Source organism: Cebus imitator, unplaced genomic scaffold (genome assembly GCF_001604975.1).
Source record: "Cebus imitator isolate Cc_AM_T3 unplaced genomic scaffold, Cebus_imitator-1.0 Scaffold218, whole genome shotgun sequence".
NCBI classification, from domain to species: Eukaryota; Metazoa; Chordata; class Mammalia; order Primates; family Cebidae; genus Cebus; species Cebus imitator.
The window spans coordinates 1141880-1163858 of record NW_016107533.1 but is presented as its reverse complement, the minus strand read 5'-3'; the positions used below and the strand labels follow the sequence as shown (position 1 = coordinate 1163858).

Sequence of the window (21979 nt, the reverse complement as noted above, 5' to 3'; positions counted from 1 at the left end):
CGTTAACAATATTTATAGAATCTACTGGATATATTCAAGTTTCATTACAAATGTTAATATTTATAATGCATGTTTTGCAACACTTTAAAATGATTTTTTAAATGTACATGTCAATTTAAAAAATATCCCAGAGGGTTAATTTTACAAAATTATTTTAGAAATTATGTGATCAAAAAATTTTGGGGACCACTGCATCAGACCCCTGGATATGATCACAATTCTTGCCAGAAAATTGAAATGAAGGGTGCAGAGTCTGTGGAGAAGGAACAAGGAAAGCAGCCACTGCATTCACAGGCAAGGAGGCAACCACACAGATAGGTAAAACCACACACACACACACACACACACACACACACACACACTCACTCTCTCTCTCTCTCCACCCCTCCCCGCCCCGCTACATTTTTCTCATTTTGGCACTAAATAAGCTTTAGAATGTTTTTATTTATAAAAACATAAGCAATGTTTAAAAAAACAGAAACAAGCTTATGGGACTTTCCAAAAAGCACCAGTCACTTGAAGCCCAGCAAGGGGCTCAGTGTCCTCAGGGAAGGCTAGGAGAAGGATGGATACAGAGAAGGCTGGCATCTGGGATCCTCTCTACCTCCTCCAATAGGGTGCTGGACAGAAGAATACTCCTAATCTTCCCACCCCAAGAAATGACCTTACACTATTGCTTCTAATCATGAGCTTAAGAAAATCAATTTTATTCCTTTTTATTAAACTTCCCTCTCCTTTGTAACATACTATCTCTTTGATTCATTCATTTGTATCAATGCTAATAACTGTTACCATGTAGCAACTATGACCTAGGTCTACACTGGGCCCTAGGATTACATAGTAATTAAAAACCACACCCAGGGCCAGGCATGGTGGCTCACACCTGTAATCCCAGCACTTTGGGAGGCTGAGGTGGGTGGATCACCTGAGGTCAGGAGTTTGAGACCAACCTGGCCAACATGTTGAAACCCTGCCTCTATTAAAAATACAAAAATTAGCCAGGAGTGGTGGCATGCACCTGTAATCCCAGCTACTCAGGAGGCTGAAGCAGGGGAATCGCTAGAAACTGGGAGGCAGAGGTTGCAGTGAGCTGGGTTAGTATCCTGCTCTGAGCTACATGTGAGCCAGCTTCCTAGCTTTCACAGCTATGAGTCAGCATCAGAAGTCAGAACTCACAAGACAACACCCTTCACCTCCTCTCCACCTAAAATGTCCTTTAGATGCTCTCACATCTCACTTCCTCCCAGGACTCTTTGAAGACAAGCCCTATTTAACTCTTGTCCTTCTAATCACTCTAGTAACACCATTGGGTGTAATTAAGGTACCCAATTTATGCAGTTCCACTTGGGTATAGACTAATTTGGGAAAGTCAAGTACCTTTACCTCCTCCTCACCCCAAGCCTCTGGAAACATAGTCCAGATGTCAGAGCAGGGCATTTAGAGGCATTTAACAAACCAAGACAGTGAAGTTATCTGGTATACCCTCAATTAGGGCAGTCACCCAAAATGGAGAGAACAAGGTGAAAAGAACTAATATTTATTACTTTCCTATAGTTCAGTACTTAAAACAATCTCTTGAGACAGCCAACTCTTGTCAATGGAATGCAAACACTAAGTAGTGAAGCTGGATTTGAACATGGGCCGTTGTGACTATGTGAGCTCCCACAAGCCTCCAGCCTCTTCACATGTGTGAAGAGGCCAAATACTTAACTGACTCACAACCACCTTGACAAACCTCCCCCTTTTGATGGCTGTTGATGGTAATGCCTTGCTATATACATAAACACTCATGACATTGTCTTTTCTTTTAGCATAAAAGCTCTTAGAATCAGAGGAGAGACAACATTTATCTTCCAGGTTCTATTTAAAGGGCTCAATATAATCTTAGACATACAACACAGACTTCAAAACTATGATTTGATTGACAATCTCTGTGCAGGACTCCTTTCTAGGATTATACTTTGTAATAAATTCCTTCAGCTTTGAAGTACCTTATAATTCATTCATTCAAAAAATATTTAATGAGCATTCCTTATATGCTAGGCACTGCTCTGGAAACTACAGCTATAACAGTAAACAAAAGAAAATTCCTACCCTGGTATTCTAGTGGGAGAAACAAACAACTGAAATATATATTCAGGTACCATATAATTTAATGTGATATCAGGTGCTGTAAAGGATCCACAAAAGTCTATATTACCTCTTCCTTGCTACAACTAGATGCACACTTATCTATAGTTTTCCTATCAATTTACTACCCACCTTATCCAGGGTCTATTGAAAAAGTTAAAGGCCTGCCCAAAGTAATTTATAGATTCAATACTATCCCTATCAAGCTACCATTGACTTTCTTCACAGAAAAAAAAAAAAAAAAGCCTACCAACCGAAAAAAGTCCAGGTCCAGATGGGTTCATAGCTGAATTCTACCAGACGTACAAAGAGGAGCTGGTACTGGTACTATTTCTTCTGAAACTATTCCAAACAACACGAAAAGAGGGAATCCTTCCCACATCATTTTATGAGACCAACATCATCCTGATACCAAAACCCAGCAGAGACTCAACAACAAAAAAAGAAAACTTCAGGCCAATATCCACGATGAACATAGATGCAAAAATCTTCAATAAAATACTGGCAAACCAATTGCAACAGCACATCAAAAAGCTTATCCATCACGATCAGCTATGCTTCATTCTGGGGATGCAAGGCTGGTTCAACATATGCAAGTCTATTAATCAGAATCCATGACATAAACAGAACCAAAGACAAAAACCACATGATTATCTCAATAGATGCAGAGAAGGCCTTTGACAAAATTCAACAGCCCTTTATGCCAAAAATTCTCAATAAGATAGGTTTCAAAGGAACATAACCAAAAATAATAAAAGCTATTTACAACAAAACTACAGCCAATATCATACTGAATGGGCAAAAACTAGAAGCATTCCCTTTGAAATCCAGCAATAGACAAGGATGCCCTCTCTCACCAATCCTATTCAATATAGTATTGGAAGTTCTAGCCAGAGCAATTAGGCAAGAAAAAAAAAAAAACGTATTCAGTTAGGAAAAGAGGAAGTCAAATTGTCTCTATTTGCAGACGACATGATTGTATATTTAGAAGACCCTATCATGTCAGCCCCAAATCTCCTTAAACTGATGAGTAACTTTAGCAAAGTCTCAGGATACAAAATCAATGTGCAGAAATCACAAGCATTTCTATATACCAATAATAGACTAACAGAGAGCCATATCATAAGCAAACTCCCATTCACAATTGCTACAAAAATAAAATACCTAGGAATACAACTAACAAAGGATGTAAAGGACCTCTTCAAGGAGAATTACAAACCACTGCTCAAGAAAATAAGAGAGGACACAAACAAATGGAGAAACATTCCATGCTCACGGTTAGGAAGAATCAATATCGTGAAAATGGCCATACTTCCCAAAGTGATTTATAGATTCAATGCTATCCCCATCAAGCTACCAATGACCTTCTTCACAGAACTGGAAAAAACCACCTTAAACTTCATATGGAACCAAAAGAGAGCCCACATAGCCAAGACAATCCTAAGCAAAAAGAACAAAGCCAGAGGCATCACACTACCTGATTTCAAACTATACACCAAGGCAAATCAAAACAGCATGATACTGGTACCGAAACAGAGATATAGACCGATGGAACAGAACAGAGGCCTCGGAGGCAACACAACGTATCTACAACCATCCGATCTTTGACAAACCTGACAAAAACAAGCAATCTATCTCTTCCACCTATGGAGACAGAACTTTAAACACTATGTTAAAAAAAAAAAAAAAAAAACAAAGAGGGCGTCTGAGCATGGGGGTGGGTAGCAACAGCCCCTAGCTTGGTGCGAGAGTCCAGGGTAGGGAGCGGCAACCACCTAGCTTAGAAGGTCAGAGTCTGAGCAGTGTGGAGGAGTCATCCCTTCAGCCTACATGGTATGTTGGAATCCAAGTAGCGTGAAGATGGCATCATCCTTAGGGGAAGAGGAGGCTGTGTGTGACAGTGACCCAGAAAAGGTCATAGGTGCTCAAGCAGAATGAGGAGAGTGCCTGGGGAGGGGAGGGGCAAATGTCTTCAAGTGGGGTTTTAGAGCCAAATGAGGTGAGGCAATCATCATTGTAGGGCCAGTTTTAAGCAGCAAAAACAGGAGATTGGATATATACAAGAGGGTTGATCAAATAAATATGTGTATTAAGGACAGTGGGAGCCAGGTTTTTCATGAAACAAGAAAAAATTTACAGATGTAGAAGGGGAAAAAAACTGTAGTGTTGAGTGGAGAAATAAATGTAGACGTAAATGTGTGTACCTATGTACAAATATGTATAAATAGTACATTTGTACATATGTATAAATGGAGACACGAGAGAGCCCAGAAATAAGGCTGTACATCTACGACAAAAAAAAATGAAAAAAAAAAAAAAAAAAAAAGCAACAGGCAAAGGACTCCCTTTTCAATAAATGGCTCTGGGGTAGCCGGATAGCCAAATACAGAATATTGAAGCTGGATTGCTTCCTTACACCATACACAAAAATAAACTCATGACGGATTAAAGACTTAGATGTAAAACCCAAAACTGTAAAACTCTGGAAGACAATATCGAAAATACCATCCTAAACATAGGAATAGACAAAGATTTCATGAGAAAGACAACAAAAGCAATAATTGACAAGTGGGATCTAATTAAACTTAGGGTCTTCTACACAGGAAAAAATAAATAAATAAATCTATCAGAGTAAACAGACAGCCTACAGAATCAGAGAACACTTTTGCAAGCCATGTATCTGACAAAGGTCTAATTTCCAGCATCAATAAGGAACTTTAAAAATTTACAAGAGAAAAACAATCCCATTAAAAAGGAGGCAAAGGACATGAACAGACACTTCTTCAAAAGAAGACATACATGCGGCCAACAAGCATATGAGAAAAAGCTCAATATCACTGATCATTAGAGACATGCAAATCAAAACCACAATGAGATACCATTTCACACCAGTCAGAATGGCTATTACTAAAAAGTCAAAAAATAACAAATGCTGGCGTGGTTGCAGAGAAAAGGGAACACTTATATATTGTTTATGGGAGTTTAAATTAGTTCAACCACTGTGGAAAGCAATATCAGAATTCCTCAAAGAGCTAAAAGAAGAACTACCATTCGACACAGCAATCCCATATCCGGATATACACCCAGAGGAATAGAAATAATTCTGCTATAAAGACATATGCACATGAATGTTCATTGCAGCACTATTCACAATAGCAAAGACATGGAATAAAACTAAATGCCCATCGGTGATGGATTGGACAAAGAAAATGTGGTACACATGCACCGTGGAATACTGTGCAGCCATAAAAAATGAGATCATGTCTTTCGTGGGTACATGAATGGAACTGGAGAGTATCATCCTTAGAAAACTAAGATAGGAACAGAGCTCCAAATATCACATGCTCTCACTTTTAACTGGGAGCTAAATGATAAGAACTTATGAACGCAAAGAAGGGAACAGCAGACACTGGGGTCTACTTGAGGGTGTAGGGTGAGAGGAGGGAGAAAAGCAGAAAAGATAACTATTGGGTACTGGGCTTAATACCTGAGTGATGAAATAGTATGTACAACAAACCCTCGTGACGCATGTTTACCTACATAACAAACGTTCACATATACCCCCAAACCAAAAATAAAAGTTAAAAAAATGTAAATAATAATAACAATCATAATAATAAACAAACTACTGAGTTTGATTTGTTTTATTTTTAATCCAAGGAAATTCCTAATCTCAGAAGAAATCAGAGAAGAAAATTAACAAACCTTCTATCAACAAGTGAGCGGCTCCCTATAGCAGCCAACATAAGGGACACACTAGTAAGGGAAACCAAAGCTCCTCCAAGCACATCTCTGTTCCCAGAAGGGGCCGCCTCAGCCATATTAGCTTCAGCACAAATTGGCTCAGGCCCCTAGCTCCTCTCCTCTGTCCCAAGAATAAACCCCTGAGCCTGCTTCACATAGTTCCGTATTTTCTCCCATTCTACCCTGAAAATTATTCTTCCATTCAATTCTGCCTAATCTGACACCCTGACAGGATACAGGCCTAGGAGACAGAATTGCTAATTCATACATAGTAAATGAGTTAAAACTTAATTTTAACATCTATAGAAGTTATCAATTTTTATTCACAAGAACACATAGTTTAAAAAACAAAAGACTACAGTTTATATACTAACCTGGCAGCTTTTATCTAGCTTGTAAAAATAAATAACAAATGGTCTATAAATTAGCGATAGTAAGAGATGAGATAAAATTTTCATAAGACCAAATATTATCAGGGGAAAAAAAAGTAGGGGCAGGAATTGGGGAAATATTTGGTCAAAGGATACAATATTTCAGTTAGGAAGAATAAATTTAGAAGATCAACTGCACCACAAATTGGTGACTACAGTTATTAACAATATATGGTACACCTGCAAATTGCTGAGTATGTTATGTTTTCACCACACACACAAAAATGACAAATTTGTAAGGTAAGGAATATATTAATTAGCTTTAGTAATTCCACGATGTATACCTATATCAAAACCTCATAGTCTACACAACAAATATATTAATATATAATTTTTGTCACTTTAAAACATTAACAACAAAAAGGAAAAAAGTAACAAAGGTTAAAAGAGAAAGTTAAGAGATGATATAACCAAGAAGATAGACCTGAATTTAAGCATGGCAGAAGATACTAATAATATCACAAGAATCCTGCTAATTGGGTGCTTTAATTATTGTGACAATGACACATTTTTATGTAACTGTATGTACTAAATGACATGAGTTTCAGGACAGTCAATAATGCAGGCGCTAGAACCAGGGCACTTGGGTTCAAAATCCTGTCTCTACTGCATAACAGCCACATGACCTTTTCAAGTTACTTCCTAGGGCTTCTGTTAAAAATGGGGATACTGATTATATAGATCAGAGGTAAACAACTATATCACAATCAGGTTGCATTTGTTTAAGTCTTCTGTACTTACCAAAGGACTGGGTTCATAACTAAGTATTAGCATTAGTATAAAAAAAAAAGAGACCGTACTATTATCTATCTCTGGGTGCTGCTATGAGGATTAAAGGATACATGTAAAACCCTAAGGGTATTTCTTTGCCTATAGTAAATGCTCAATTTATGTCAACATTTTGCTTATATCCATGATAAAGGGTATTAACATTTATTTAAAATTGTATGCAACAATTGCCAGGCATGAACAATGAATTATCTTGGTTTTATTTCTGTGCTTTGGAGATGTATTCTAAGCCTACCTACCTATATATCTATGTACTGCTGTAACAATTTTATTTGTGTTTTGGTGGGAGAATTTGAGATCCATGCAAAACTTAAATTTCATGCTTCAAAAGCACTGTGAAACAAATATGTAATAATGTGTTACCTTACAGACTGAATATTCCAGAGTGTAAAACATTTAAATAGACGTATCTGTACATTATTGAATTCTGTGCAAAAAACAATGATGACAACAAAAAACCTACCACTACTTGAATACCACCTGTCACTGACTTTGATTTTTTATTTTGCTTTTGCAGCATGCCTTAAAAGCAATTACTATTCCATTATTGTTCACACAAGAGAAAATTTACTAGCTTGTAATTTAGAGGCAAGTGGAGTGGACAGAAAAAAGGGAAGCAGCAACAGCCTAAATGTTTAAAAGACACAACATTCATCGCACCAAACAATAATTCGAACATGTTTTCATGTCTATTCACGAGACAGAATCATCAGTGAAAAGTAGGTTAAGGGAGGAAGAATGATGGAAAGAGTCAATAGGAAGAGGCAGAAGGGAGAGCATCTTTAAGCCCAAATTGTTATTTCTGGCCCATTAAAATATCAACATCCAAATGAAAACTGCTGGTCTCCAAAGAAAACTCTATCAAAAATGAACCATAATTCAGATACTGTACACCCAGGGAGAGTAAAGAAAACTAACATTTATAGCCTAAGAAGATTGGCTGTAGTTTCATATATACATTTCTACAAAATTCTCACATTTTATCAGACCTATGGCATGACTCTTAATAGCTTTCAGAGAAAGAGAAATAAAATATAAATGGCACATTTCAGGTAAAATTGTTTTTTAATGTTTCATCCAAGAAAATCTAGGTTCCTTCACTTTAAAAATAATTGCCCTACAGAAAGTAAATGTACCAAGGGTAAAAGGTAAATCTCATGTTTCCCAAAAGGAAACATACACAGAATTCCTATTTAGGGGGAAAGGTGCCAAACATTGGAAACTCGTGTATCCTTTGGATTATGGCTCCAATAAGCAGCAGGTAAAGGGGGAAAGCACACAAATGCTTCTGAAAAAAAGCAAGACAGAATTAAACCTCAAAACTCCTTTACCTGCCCAGTATACAAATAGCTTAATAGCATCCAACAAAAGATTCAAGCAAGGGGCTTCTTTAGTTCATTACTTTCCAGAAACATCTTCTAGATGCAATTTCCATCACTGACTCCTTTGACAACCCCTTAAGTGTTTGAGAGCTGGCCTGTCTTCCAGTCTTATTTCATTAAATTTAAAATTTCTAAAAGATATTTTTTCTTGCTTGCAAAGTCTTTTTTTTTTTTTTAAACATTTCAATTCAATTGATTTCCAGAGGTGAAACCAACTTCACCTGAAAAACAACTGTTTTAAATTTAAGAAACCTTTGAAGGTTTTCTGGTGAAAACCAGAAATCTGACCAATAGTGTTATTGAAAACATGACTAAAAATAAAGTCACATTTATCTGTAGTTGTGGCTTTTATCAAAGCAGCTTAAATCCTTTGCAAATAAGCTTTTCCAGAGAGGTGGATCAATAGGACGTGCAGAGAGGCAGGATTACCTGTGATCCACAGTGCAAGACCCCATCAATGCCACAGGAAGAAGAGGAGTAGCTGTTGAGATATTTGAAAACTGAAAAATCCCCTACCACCTCCTTCTCCAATGAAAAGCCCCATTTCTGTGGCTAAGATTCACACTAAACTTCATTTGCAAATGGATTTGGCTGATAAGAGTGTTCAATGCAAATATTTCTCTCCTGGCAGTGCAGCTCAGTTGAAAGGAAAGACTGAAAATTAGTTAGCTGTATGAGACGACAAAGCACCATTTCAGTTACCAGGGAGGAATAATTGAACACAGATTGCCTGTTGCGTCTTTAATTTAATTTGGAGACCTTTCATCCTTTGCTTTCCTTCATTTGCAGCCAGTACTTAGCCAGCTAATTTGTACCTGGTTCATTTTCTTCCTTTTATCTTATCCACTTTAACATCAACCATGGAAATTAGAAGCACCATGAATAAAAGATGAAATCTGACTTGAAAAAAAAAGATGAAATCCTTAAGTACTGTGAATTACTTAAAAACTAATTGGTGTGCAGGCACAACATAAAGGACTGAGATATATGCCTCAGCCCCATAGCATTTCTGATCAGCATCTTTGTTCTCCCTAAGGAGCTATAGATATTCAATGTTTTATCTGGTCCTACTTTTTCTTCAGACAGCAATGTCTAAACTGCAATTTACACGGCATCATTAATCTGAGAATGGATATATGGTAGGCTGTCTCATTAATAAACCTAAGGGTTTCCAAATTCTGGAAAATGTACAAGACTAAGAATTCATAAATTCCGCTAACCTAATGAGTTCAATAATGCTTGCCATGCAAGAAAAAGGTTATAACAAAGAAAACTGAATACATCAGCATACAAATATGTCACACAGAGGCCTAATCTGTCCAAAAACATTGCTGGTGGGGGAGTGGTAGAGAAAGGTGCTAGTCATAAAATTACTGTCTGGGAGTGATCTCCAGGAGCTAGAAAACTTAAATTCTAAGTATGTCATGCCTATCATGCTTAAAATGACAACAAAAACAACAAACATAATGTATATTTTGTAAATGACACTTCACCATTAAAAAATAGTTGCATATGCTCTTAAAGATAGGTTATTTTGATTACTGCATTACCTCCAACTGTACAAAAGTTTAGTGTCTTGAAAGTTTTGCATGTTTCCTTTATAATTTCCTCTCTGACAATATCATTTTTTTCCTCCTACCCTCTCCTCATTTTATATTTCCCCCGTATGAGCCAATGAAAAACTTACTGGAATTTTCTCCTGTGGCTTAATAACCCCCACCAACAAGCCATCCTTTCAGCTTGGGAAGCATCAAAGGAAGGCTGTGTCCTGAATCATTTCACCGCCTGCATGAGCCAACTCTTTCAGTCATCTAATACCTCACACCAACAGGCTAGAAGCTCAGAATAAACTGAATCATTCCTCCTTCACTATCTAGCCTCCCACAAGGTTCATTAACAGTAATGTGCACTATTTTACTTCAACGAGACCACATATTTTCACAGAACAGGCAACTTCCAAGTTGTAGAAGAAAAAAAAAAGATCTTGCAGTTTAAACATTATGGTGCATTGAAATGTACAGTCTTTGCTTCATAAGCAAGTCACTTTTTTTTGAGGGGGAAGCACTAAAGCAGGATTAAAAGCCCAGTTAAAAACATCAGATGGTATCTCTAATCTTGGGTTAAATAAGGACCATACTATATACAATGCCAGGCTTATTTATTCACCTGGAGAAACATGGAAAGAAAGCCCTCTGCAGTGAAAGGATGGAGAAGAAAAGATGAACAATTACTGTGCCTTTTGTTCATGAAAGAGAGGGTGAATAGAAATGAAGGCGACAATTACCTTTAAGAAAATTTTTTTAAAGCCACACAGAAAAATTAAACTGGAAGGGCCCAGAAGAGCTCTGTCCTGGGGTTAAGAAAGCAACCCAGAGATGAGGATGCAAGTGTGGGGAGCAGTTAGGGTGTCTGACCACCAGACATACAGATTATTTCAGGAGTTCAGTGTCCAACTCACACATAGTATTTTCCCATCGTCCAGTTTACTTAAGAGAAGGGGGATTGCGGGGAGTCTCTCTGAAGCAGGATGTCAAGAAATTTCAGGTGTAGGAAAGCCACAGTCTCACAAAGTGTCAAATCAATCGGGAGATTTTCTTTGGCTATAACTGCTAGGAAGAAGAAAACTGACAAAACTCATGCAACTCAGTCTCATTTGCAGACTGCGCGCGCGCGCACACACACACACCGCAAGATACCAGCCTCAAGGAAGAACACCTGTTCTAACCCTGTGCCTGCTGGGGGTGGGGTGGGGGAGGTGTGTGTGCGCGCGCGCGCGCGGCCATCCCAGGGACTGCGTAGGCCATCTCAATAGTAGGGGGCCCGGCTGCACTCAGGACCTCACAGATAGCACCAGGACGTCGCGGAAAGCCCCGCCAAATGTGTCCTGGCTAACTCGCCAAAAAGAGGCCTTAGACATAACCACAGGGGACAACCAGTTTATTTACCAGAAAGGGTTTTCTGGGGGAAAAAACAAAGGTAATCTCGAGGGTCAGAAGACTTTTGTGAGGTGTGGGGAAGAGAGAAAGGAAAGACCTGCACAGAAGTCAGTGTTTCTTCTAGCAACTGTTTCCGTGCCAGCGGGCTGCAATAGAGAAATTTCTCTCTAGGCTATCTCCAACTTCCTTCCTATATGGTCCTAGACTGAGAATCACACCTGTAGGGGCTGAAAAGCCTCGAGTACACCAAGTCTACCGTCCCCCACTTCCCCCGCCGCACTAAGGTGCAGGTCCCTCCATGATCTCCTCTCTCCTAGGCTCCATCCTCAGGTCGGCAGGAGCCCGGCCCCTGGAAATCATTCCCGCGCCTCACACCTGTGCTATTCTCGTGACCCACTCTCCACACAGAAAAGCTCCAGAACAGACTCTCGCCCCTTGAGCCACAGTGATCCTCTCTCACACACGCCCTCCTGCTCCACGGCCAGCGGAGGCTGCAGACTACCAGCAAAGGAGCAGCACAACTCGGTGCCCCGAATTCGCGCACGGAGAACTGAGAACTCCAAAGTGCAGCCCGAGCGCAAGGGGTGTGTGGCTGCAGCCTGGCCGGCCCCGGGGGCCCCCTCCCGCCCTGGCTCCCAAGCGGGGCGGGCCAGCCTCTACCTCCTGGAAGAGCTCCAGACTGTAGGTGTTGTCGTCGTCGGCGAAGAAGAGCACGCCCGGCTGCGCGCGCTGGTGCTGGTGCCTTTGGCGCAGCCAGGCAAGGCCCGCGTTACGCTGCTCGGTGGCGCGCGGCAGCCCGGGCCGCTTGTAGCGCCGCGGCGTGGGCACGTGCAGGTGCGTGCTGGGCAGCCCGGCCCGCGCCAGGAAGCGGCTCACCAGCTCGCTGCGCGCCGCCGCGTCCTCCACCAGGATCCAGTGCAGCTGCGCCACCTGGCGGAACGTGTTGGCCAGGCGGGTCAGCTCCGCTTTCTGCACCGGGCGGCTGTAGGTGGGCGTGATGGCATAGATGGTGGGCAGCTGCGGCTCGGGCTGCGGCTGTGGCCGAGACTGGTTGCGCTTTTCGGTCCCGTGCGCCGGCCCGCCCCTACGGAGCGGCAGTCGGGCGCCCCCGCGGCCCACCGCGTAGGGAGAGAAGTAGGGGCGCGGGGTGATCGGGGTCGCAGGCCTGCGCGTGTCCACGTCCAGCATGATGATGACAATTAGGATCCAGGGCAGGAGAATGAAGAAGCGGGTGAACAGCACGGACTTCATGGTGAACGCTCCCCGGCCTCTCCGACACCCCAGAGCGGGGCGAGCCGAGGGACCCCAGTGCGCAGCTTGGACGGCTGCGGCGCCGGCACTTAGGGAATGGTGCCGGGTGCGCTGTCCACGGGGCCGAGGGCGCTGCAGAGACCTGTAGCCGCCGGGCTCACTACCTGGGCGTGGAGGAGCCGCAGGTTCTGGCAAGCTAGAGCAACAAGGGGTGCAGGCGTGCGGACAGGGGCTGCACCCCACTCCGGGTGAGCTGGCGGGAAGCGGGACTCGGTCCAGCCGCGCGCCGCTGGTCCCGGAGTTGTGCCGAGTGCTGGGAAGGCGCTGATCCCCACCGCGCTCTTTCCGAAGAGTGGGAGCCGGGAAGCGGCACCCGGTGCACCTTGCCGCTCCAGTCCCGCTGTGCTGCGGGGACAGGGGCTCCAGCCGCGGGTCGCCAGGACGCTGTCCGGGACGCCTTCGAGGGCGGGCGGCGGCGCTGGGGGCTTTCCCTCTTCACATTTCTGCCGGGGTGGCGAGGCGCTGGAGGGGACGCCGGAGATGTTGTGGCCCCGGCTATGTTCGCGCGCCGCAGCGGAAGCCTGCGCTCAGTCCCTCGCTCTTGTCTTCTCAGAATCTCTCCCGGCTCCAGCAGCAAGATCCCAAAGCAAGGAAAGAAAGAAAAAGCGAGGGGGCGGGGGCGCTGCAGACTCCAGCGTCCTCCCAAGTCCTCCTGTGGGAAGACAGCAGCTTTGCTACTGGCGGAGAGGGGCTGCGAGAGGGAGGCGGGGAGGGGGCCCCTGCTCTCGGCGGGGTCTGGCTCTAACGGCACTGCGAGCAAGCTCGGGAGGTGGCAGCTGCACCGCTGGAGGAGGAGCGGGAGGAGCGTCCCCGCGGAGCTGTACGACCTCCGGGAGGGTGTGATGCTCGTTCATCTCTCTTCAGCTTTGTGAAATAAGGCAAGGTCTTTGGAGATTAGCCAGGAAAATCCATTCACGTGCGGAAACTTGCCGGGCTACGCGCGTTGGTGCTGATGCCTAGGGTTCGGAGTGAAAGGAGAGGAAAAAGCGAAGGGATCCCTCCTCCTGCTCCCAGCTGCCGCGTTGATGTGCTGGGGGGTGTATCGAACAGCCGCAACAGAAAGGGCTTTCACTGCAAGGCAGACATCAATAGAAGCCCACGGAGATGGAGGAGTGCTGCACATAGGTGTCTGGCATGTGAGATAGTCCAAAAGAAAGAATCAATACGGAGGGCTGCTGCCTGACTAGTTAGATCATTGGGGGGAAATTCCTAAAACTCCAGCTGAGCATGTTTAACTTATTTCTCTTCGGTAATTTGGAGTCACAACCCCTCCCAGTTCTTCACTGTCACCGGAATTATTCCGTTTGACCCTCCTAAGGCTCCTGTCAGAAGGCCTGGGAAGTAGAATCGCCTTCATTTTCAGGATGAGGAAGCTGAGGATCAGGAATTAAAGTGATTTCTCTTAGGTCAGTGGCAAGTAGCATAGTGGAAATAGAACGTGGGTCTCCTGTGTATATGCATAGCTGATGACATCCTCACTGCCTGGCCTGCAGAAATCCCACCCGACACAGTCAGCCGGGCTGGGTTGGCCTTCCTAGATAAAAAGATTGTGCCATCGAAATCAAACAGAGCGTATGATGACATATAGAACCATGATAGGATCTGGAAGACCCCAAGTAAACAGTTGGCACTTAGTTTAGACAATTTTTGCTCTCTAGCCGGCCTACTAGCTGAGTGCCTGACTTTGTGTAACGTACCAAGAAGAGCGGCTGTGCTTCCCAGGCAGGTCCCAGGGAAGTGCTTGCAAAGCAGCAGGAAAGCTCCAGACTTTTCTGCCCTAGCCTATGATAAATAATTTCTGAGCCTATCTTGTCTGGTTGTCTGCCTTTTTCAGGCTTGTTCACAAATAAATCCCTCTCCCACTGTGCATTCTGGTGCAACTGAGAGCTCTGGGGCGAATGGCTCACCAGCTTTTCTGACAGCTCCTCTTCTCCCAGTCCTACCCTGAACCTCCCGCCTGTTATCAGGCATTAGCTGTGAATTTCCCTTACTTCCTCTTCAGATTCTGAAACCTGAGAGTGAAATTTCAGACTAACACCCAGCCACCCCAACAACTCGTTAGAGCTAGCCTTCTGTCCCAACTTCCCTGTGCCATCCACAACTCATACATTAAGCTCTGCAGATTAGTGCATTCTAAGCATAGGAAACAAGGAAGCTATTAGACCTCTTCCCATATTCTCGAATAGTCTCATGTGCCTATGAATATAACACAACCTTGGGCACGTATCCCGTGCCACCATCATGCCAGGATGGGGAAAAGGAAGGGAGTCAGGAAAAGGTTTTTCTTAGAAAGCAGTGCATCCCCTTCCCCTAGGTTACTGAAGTCTCATTCAGCCTGTTGGACATTTTAAATTTGGTTAAAATGACCTGTGTTCACTGGAGTAAAACTGAAGTGGTTACTGAATTGTACTAAAAACGTCATTAACCTCTGTTAGTGGGAACTTTTGGTTAGTCCCACTATACCATAAAACCTATTTCCTATTGTATCCTCCCCAGGAACCAGGGCTATTCAGAGATGAAACACTGTGTGCGTGTGTGTGTGTGTGTGTGTGTGAGAGAGAGAGAGAGAGAGAGAGAGAGAGAGAGAGAAAGAGAGTCTCTCTTTAATGCCAAGGTTGGAGTGCAGTGTCTCAAACACAGCTCACTGCAGTCTCAACGTCCTGGGCTCAAGCAATCCTCCTGCCTCAGCCTTCTGAGTAGCTGGAACTACAGATGTATGGTGCTACACTCTGCTAATTTTTTCATTTTAGTTTTTGTAGAGACTGGGGTCTCCTCCTGTTGCCCAAGATGGTCTTGAACTCCTGGGTTCAAGCGATCCTCCTGCCTTGGCCTCTCAAAGTATTGGAATTACAGGTGTGAGCCATTGTGCCTGGCCCAAAACACTTTCAAAATCAATCGAATTTTCAGTTTGAGACTTTAGCCCATGCCCAGAAGTCATGGGTGTCAAAAAACACAACATTTAACTAACACGTCGTGGACTGTCACTTCATCTGTCTATTACCCTTAGTCAGCATTTGTACCCAGGCTTACTTCATTCAGTCATCTGTTGGTGACTTCGTGTTCTCAGAGTCAGGCAGACCTGGGTTTGAGTCCCATCTGTGATACTTTCTACTGTGCAACTTTAGAAAATCAGTGAGCCTCTCAAGGCCTATCTGGGAAATGGGGTTAATAATACATACTCCTTGGGAATCTTGCAGGGATTAAATGGTATATGTTAAGTACTTTGAAGAAGAGCTATTATTACACAGGCATTCAATAAATGATATGTAAATACATATAAGCCTTCCTCAAAAGAACACCTTAACACAAGAGATCTTGATGGATCATCATTATCAAATGAATATAAAATGAAATCTAAACAGGACTGATAATGCTTCTAAATATCTTCCTTACTCTTCCTGTAAGGAAGATGATTCCTAGAGTATATGTTAGAGTCTTTCCAAGTTGGTATAGGGAGGGGGAAAAAAGAAGAAATCAATTTACCCCAAATACCAGGTACAGCTTGCCATGCAATAAGGTTGACATGATTCCAAGTGACATTTATTTCAAATGGCCAAATATGCCATATTGTTTTACATTAAGTGACTCATTATGTAGCCCCAAATCTCTTAGGATCAAACCTGAGGAAAGGTATAAAGATACAAAAATTATTATTAAGGATGTCCATTTGAAGTATAAAACCAGGGCAAAACACTTTTAAGTGCAACAACTTATACTTTGAAAATATGGCGAGTCTATCAGGAGCTGGAATAGAAACAACTCCTTTAAGCTTGGATAAAATGTCATTTTTATGAAGCATAATCACTAAGTAAGCTATAGTACTTTTCCATATAGCTTATGATATTTACATAAAACAGGTTAAGCTTGATCTGTGGCTGATAATGAAGGTTGCTGGAAGTCACTAGAGTAATTAAAATAATTACCTAACTTTGGAGCTTCTGCACATCCTCTCAGTGTTTATTTTCATTTAATCTCTCTAATTATTTGTGAAGAAAAGTGAGCACTGCTTCATCGGTACTAATGAAGCCTTAGATTGCTGGCATCAGCCACTACATTTCAGCATTCAACTGTTGTTCTCAAATAAACAAAGGTAAAAAAAAAAAATCCCATCTGGGGAGTTAACAAAAAACATATAATATAATCACCAAACATTTACATTTTGCCTTGATGAGTAATATGCAACTGTAACTCCAGCAGCAGAAAGATTACAGCATGATTAGTACACTATACAGAACTGATCCCATTTGACATTTGAGCCTGGGGTTCTACTGGTGTGACTAAATCAACATTTAAGCAAGCATTTGGGGACATCTTTGATATTCTTAGCCAAGTAGGAAAAGGATTTTTTTTTAAACTATACAAAATTAAGTATTTGTAAATATCTATATGATAATACTGTGGTTATGGAAATTAGGTTTTGAAGAGAATCAGAGCTAATGCATATATGAGTAATAATGTAACGTGAAAGTATTGATAATCAATGCTCATGTGCATGGGAACATAAATACCTTCTGTTAAACTATCAGACACAATTATATGAAAGAATGATATCAAAATAAATAATTCGAATAGCCCCAAATTCCAGGGATACATGACAGTTTCATTGATAACTGTCAGAAAATTGACATCCAAACTGCAAATTAAATGGCTCGTTTGTTTTTTTCATGCATCTGGATCTTCTGCAAATATCACTTTTTGTCTAGAATTGTTCTAAATTATAATGTTTCCTTAACATTTTGGACATTTGCAGCTACTATGTACAAGACATGACGTTAGAGGTAGTTCAGTAAAATCCCATTTTTATAGGATGGGTTGGGAACAAGGTTATTTAGTAAAAGTGATTTTCTAGGAAAGTCGAAATTGGCAATTTACTTTAACGATTCCATGGAAAAATAGTTCCATTCAGTGTGAATAAGAGCTGACGATATAACATACCAGTGTTCCTTCCTTTCCTTTTATTAATGGATCAGAATATGCAAAAACCCAATAAAACATGCATAAAGACATACTGGCATCCTTTTTTTTTCTCATGCTATCTTAAAAATTGGCATTTACAATAAAATCGTAATTTGTTAGATATGAATTTTATTGTAAAACTACATAACCTACCTTTCCAATTATTATGAAAATCAAAGTAGATAATGTAGATGAATGTATTTTAGACACTAGTTTATACCTGTAAGGGAATCTTCCTCTATCTTATAGGAGTAGCATGCAACAAGATTGGCCATAGGTTAATTGTTGAAACTGGCAAATGAAGACCTGGGATTCCTTATATTATTGGTCTATTTCTGCATATGTTTCAAAGTTTCCATGATAAAAAATTAAAATATGTAAAATAGGTTATGTTCTACAGCTTGTTTGCTAAGATAATATTGCTTCCAACTGCCCTTGTTTTAATCAAGTGCCTGATTTGTGCAAAATATTATGGGTTGAATTGTGTTCCCTCAAAATTCATACATGGAAGCCCTAACCGCCCCCCCGCCAGCCCAGTACCTCAGAATGTGACCTTATTTGGAAATAGGCTCATCACAGATGCAAGCAGTTAAGTGAGATAATACTGGAGTAGGTGGATCCCTAATCCAATATGAATGATGTCTTTATTAAAAGGGGATGTTTGGGCACAGGGGGAACACCATGTGAAGACTGGAGCTATATTGCTACCAGTGAGGGAATGCCAAAGCTTTCCAACAAACCACCAGAAGCTAAGAGAGATACATGGAACAGATACTTCCCTGGTGCATTTGAAGTGAGTGTGGCACTGCCAACACCTTAATTTTGTACCTTTGACCTCCAGAACAGTGAGATATAAATTTCTGTTGTTTAAGCCCCCAGTTTGTGGAACTTTGTTATAGCAGCTGTAGCAAACTAATACAGACAAGAAGTGATGGTGGTAGTGCAATTATAATCTAATTGGAACTTGTGTGTAATATGATGAAACAAACAGGTGTGCGTGTGCACACCCATGCACAGGAATAAAGAAATAGGTGAAGAGCACTGAGTACAGAACTCATCAGCTTCCTCAAGGCTTCAAAGTGAAACACTGATGGGTGGGATTTCAAACCCAGACTCTATGGTATGATAAATGGTAAGCAGTACTTGAGAGGCCTTGGCAGGCAAGAAGCTTAGTAAGTGAGCACTATCTTTCATAACTAAGATAACTCTCTGCCACAGGAAAGGCTCCTGCTGCAGAAAATACCAGTTGAATCATCTAACTCCACTCTATGGCTTTCAAAGCCAGTGTAGTGCCAGTTGGGGTTTTGCCCAGATATGCCATCCCCAGCAAAAAGATGGGTGCTGGCCACCATAGGCATATTGGTGGCTGTGGGCTCAGGCATCTCTGCAGCCAGATCAGAAACTGTTCTCACCATGCCTTTCCTCCACAAGAAGATAATAGAAAGCATTTATAGTCAGTTGATCATAAAGTAATTTTACATTTTAGATGAAATTTTAAAATTAATGTAGCTTTTCATCATACCTATCTATAATTCACTTAAAGATCTATCTTGATCAAGGTTGTACCCCCTGGGCAGAGGGTGGTGGCTCACATCTGTAATCCCAGCACTTTGGGAGGCCAAAGTGGGAGGATATCTTGAGGCCAAGAGTTTGACACCAGCCTAGGCAACACAGCAAGACTCTCTCTCTCCAAAACAAAACAAAACAAAACTAGCTAGGTGCGTCAGTGCATGCCTGTAGTCCCAGCTACTTGGGGGAGCTGAGACAGGAGGATCACTTGAGCCCAGGAGTTTGAAGCTATAATGAACTATGGTGGCACCACTGCACTCCAGCCTGGGTGACAGAGTGAGATCCTGTCTCAAAACAATTTTTCTATGTGAAGATTGGTGAGGGTAAAAATTTTAAAAATAAACTTTAGCAAAAACAGGATCTGCATCTAAACCATCCATGTTTACTTAAATTAAGATGTTCTTTCCAAATGACTGTTGGTTTAGTGGGATGCCTTTTCTTAGCTATGTTGAGGGCAAATATTGGGAACAAACAATATGAATATGGGGAGTGGGTACAAGATAAAGGCAATAGAAAGTTCCAACTGACTAGCTCTTGGGCAAGTCTCAGATCTCTGGTCTTCAGTTTTCTTGTACGTAAAATGAACAAGTTTAGATGGCTTCTTGGTAAAGTTCATAGGAAATGTACTTTGAATACTTTCCCTGTTCTGTTGATGAGTTTGCATTACACTATTAATATCATATTTTATTACCAAATCTTATCACCAGTTGCATATTATCTAGTAGCTGCAGACATAATTAAAGAAGGTTTGTGGTATCTTCTTAAACAAGAAAGTATCTCCTGTCCTCTCTTTCAAAAGTAAATCTAGTTCCTGTGGGTAAACACATTTTATGAGTAACCTAACTCCAAAATATAATAATTAAAATAATAGAACATTGTCAATGTTTTAAATTCATTTTTTTTCTAAATGTGGTAGTTGAGTGGCTTGAATTAGTTTTTTTATTATTTTCCTCATAGATGCATTTATAAGCCTGCAAGTGGACCACTGAAATAACTACATTTATTAGTTTTTATTTCTTAAATGCCAAGTTAAGTGTGACTTGGCTTAGGCACATATTTGGTGTTCTATGTGAAATATAAATCCTTAAAGTGAAAGGGGGGTTATTCCTTTATTTCTCTATCAGTTTATAGCCCCAGCCTAAGAATTTAACCCTACAAAGAGAAGAGTGGGATGCTTAATTTTATGTGTCAGCTTGACTGGGTTAAGGGATGCCCAGAAAAAGACCCCCTTAAGAAAGCTTGATTCTGAAGCAGAAATAGCATGAGGGCTGAAAAATTGAGTCCATTGTTTTTCAAAAAAAGTACTTGGAATTCTATTCAAATAAAATGCAATTAAGCTAGCAAAATCATTATCCCCAAACTATAGTAAAATTGTTAACAGTTACATTATAGCTAACCAAAAACAAAAGCCCTCAAATTCCAGGTGAAATTCCTATTCTATTATAATCTCCAGCAGCTAGGTCTCTGTATGGTCTGGAAGGCCTTGATTACTTAGAAAGTGGTAGTACTAATACATAGAAACCTAAGTGTGCAAACACTGTCCGCCTGGCATAGCTATTACAGTCTTTAGAAGTCACTTGAGATCCAGGTCAATCTTGACAAGAGGGTGGCAACATGGCACCTGGGAAAAAAAGTTTCATCAGAATCAGGAGACCTGAGTCCATATCCTAGGTATCCACTCACTGGTTACTTATCAGACTTGTTTTCTCCCTTGTCAACTAAATATGATGCTCCTATAACTAAGAGATAGCATGGGAGAAATGCCAGATATAGGTGATGGGAAGGAAGGCAGCAAATCACACTGCCATGTGTGTACCTATGCAACAATCTTGCATATTCTTCACATGTAGCCCAAAACCTAAAATGCAATTAAACAAGCAAACAAAAAAAGAATGATCATGAACCAGGGTCTGTTCAATGCACTAAATATGCTTTAAAATACAATCCTGAAAAGTAGGTAGAGTATGAAACTTTTCTAAGGTCACACAGCCAGTTAAATATAAGAGATAGAATTTGAACCCAGTTCTATCTTTTTATTCCAAAGCCAACATTCTTGCCACTATACCTGTCTTCCACAAATGTGAAAGAGTCGAATAGATAATAAATCTGTAAATGTAAGTGACTTCAGCATTTAAAGTCGTTGTAATTAAATGAGTTGATACATGTAAAATCCTTAGAACAATAATGTATTAGTGTGTTCTCATGCGGCTATGAAGAAATACATGAGACTAGGTAATTCATAAAGGAGAGAGGTTAAATTGACTCACATTTACACATGGCTGGGGACGCCTCAGGAAACAATCATGACAGAAGGAGAAGCAAACACGTCCTTCTTTACATGATGGCAGGAGAGAGAAGTGCAGAGTGAAGTGGGGAAAAGTACCTTATAAAACCATCAGATCTTGTGAGAACTCACTCATTATCATGACAACAGCCTGGGGGAACTGCCCCCAAGATCTAATCACCTTCCATGAGGTCCTTCCCGCAAGTGTTGGGGATTACATTTAGGATTACAATTCAACATGAGATTTTGCTTGGGGATACAGCCAAACCATATCAAATAATATCGTAAGTATTCAGTAAGCATTGGCTGCTGCTATTATTATTATTATTGTGTAGGGTCCACTTTTGGCCTCTGAATATGCAGTGAATCAATGACAATCAGAATAGGACTGATTGCTTGCATTTTTAAAAATGAGTAATCAAATGGTCATTGTAATGTAAAAGCACA

At 41.3% G+C, this 21979-nt stretch overlaps 1 protein-coding gene across 1 annotated transcript in view; it reads right to left on the bottom strand.

Moving 5' to 3' along the window:
* B3GAT2 (beta-1,3-glucuronyltransferase 2) overlaps positions 1 to 13452 on the bottom strand; it is a 98049-nt gene extending 84597 nt beyond the window's left edge. Inside the window, exon 1 of the mRNA XM_017549416.2 lies at positions 12073 to 13452. Within this exon, the coding sequence (XP_017404905.1) occupies positions 12073 to 12663 (591 nt within the window). The 5' untranslated portion in view covers positions 12664 to 13452. The remainder of the gene's footprint in view (positions 1 to 12072) is intronic.
* Positions 13453 to 21979: the final 8527 nt, after the last annotated feature.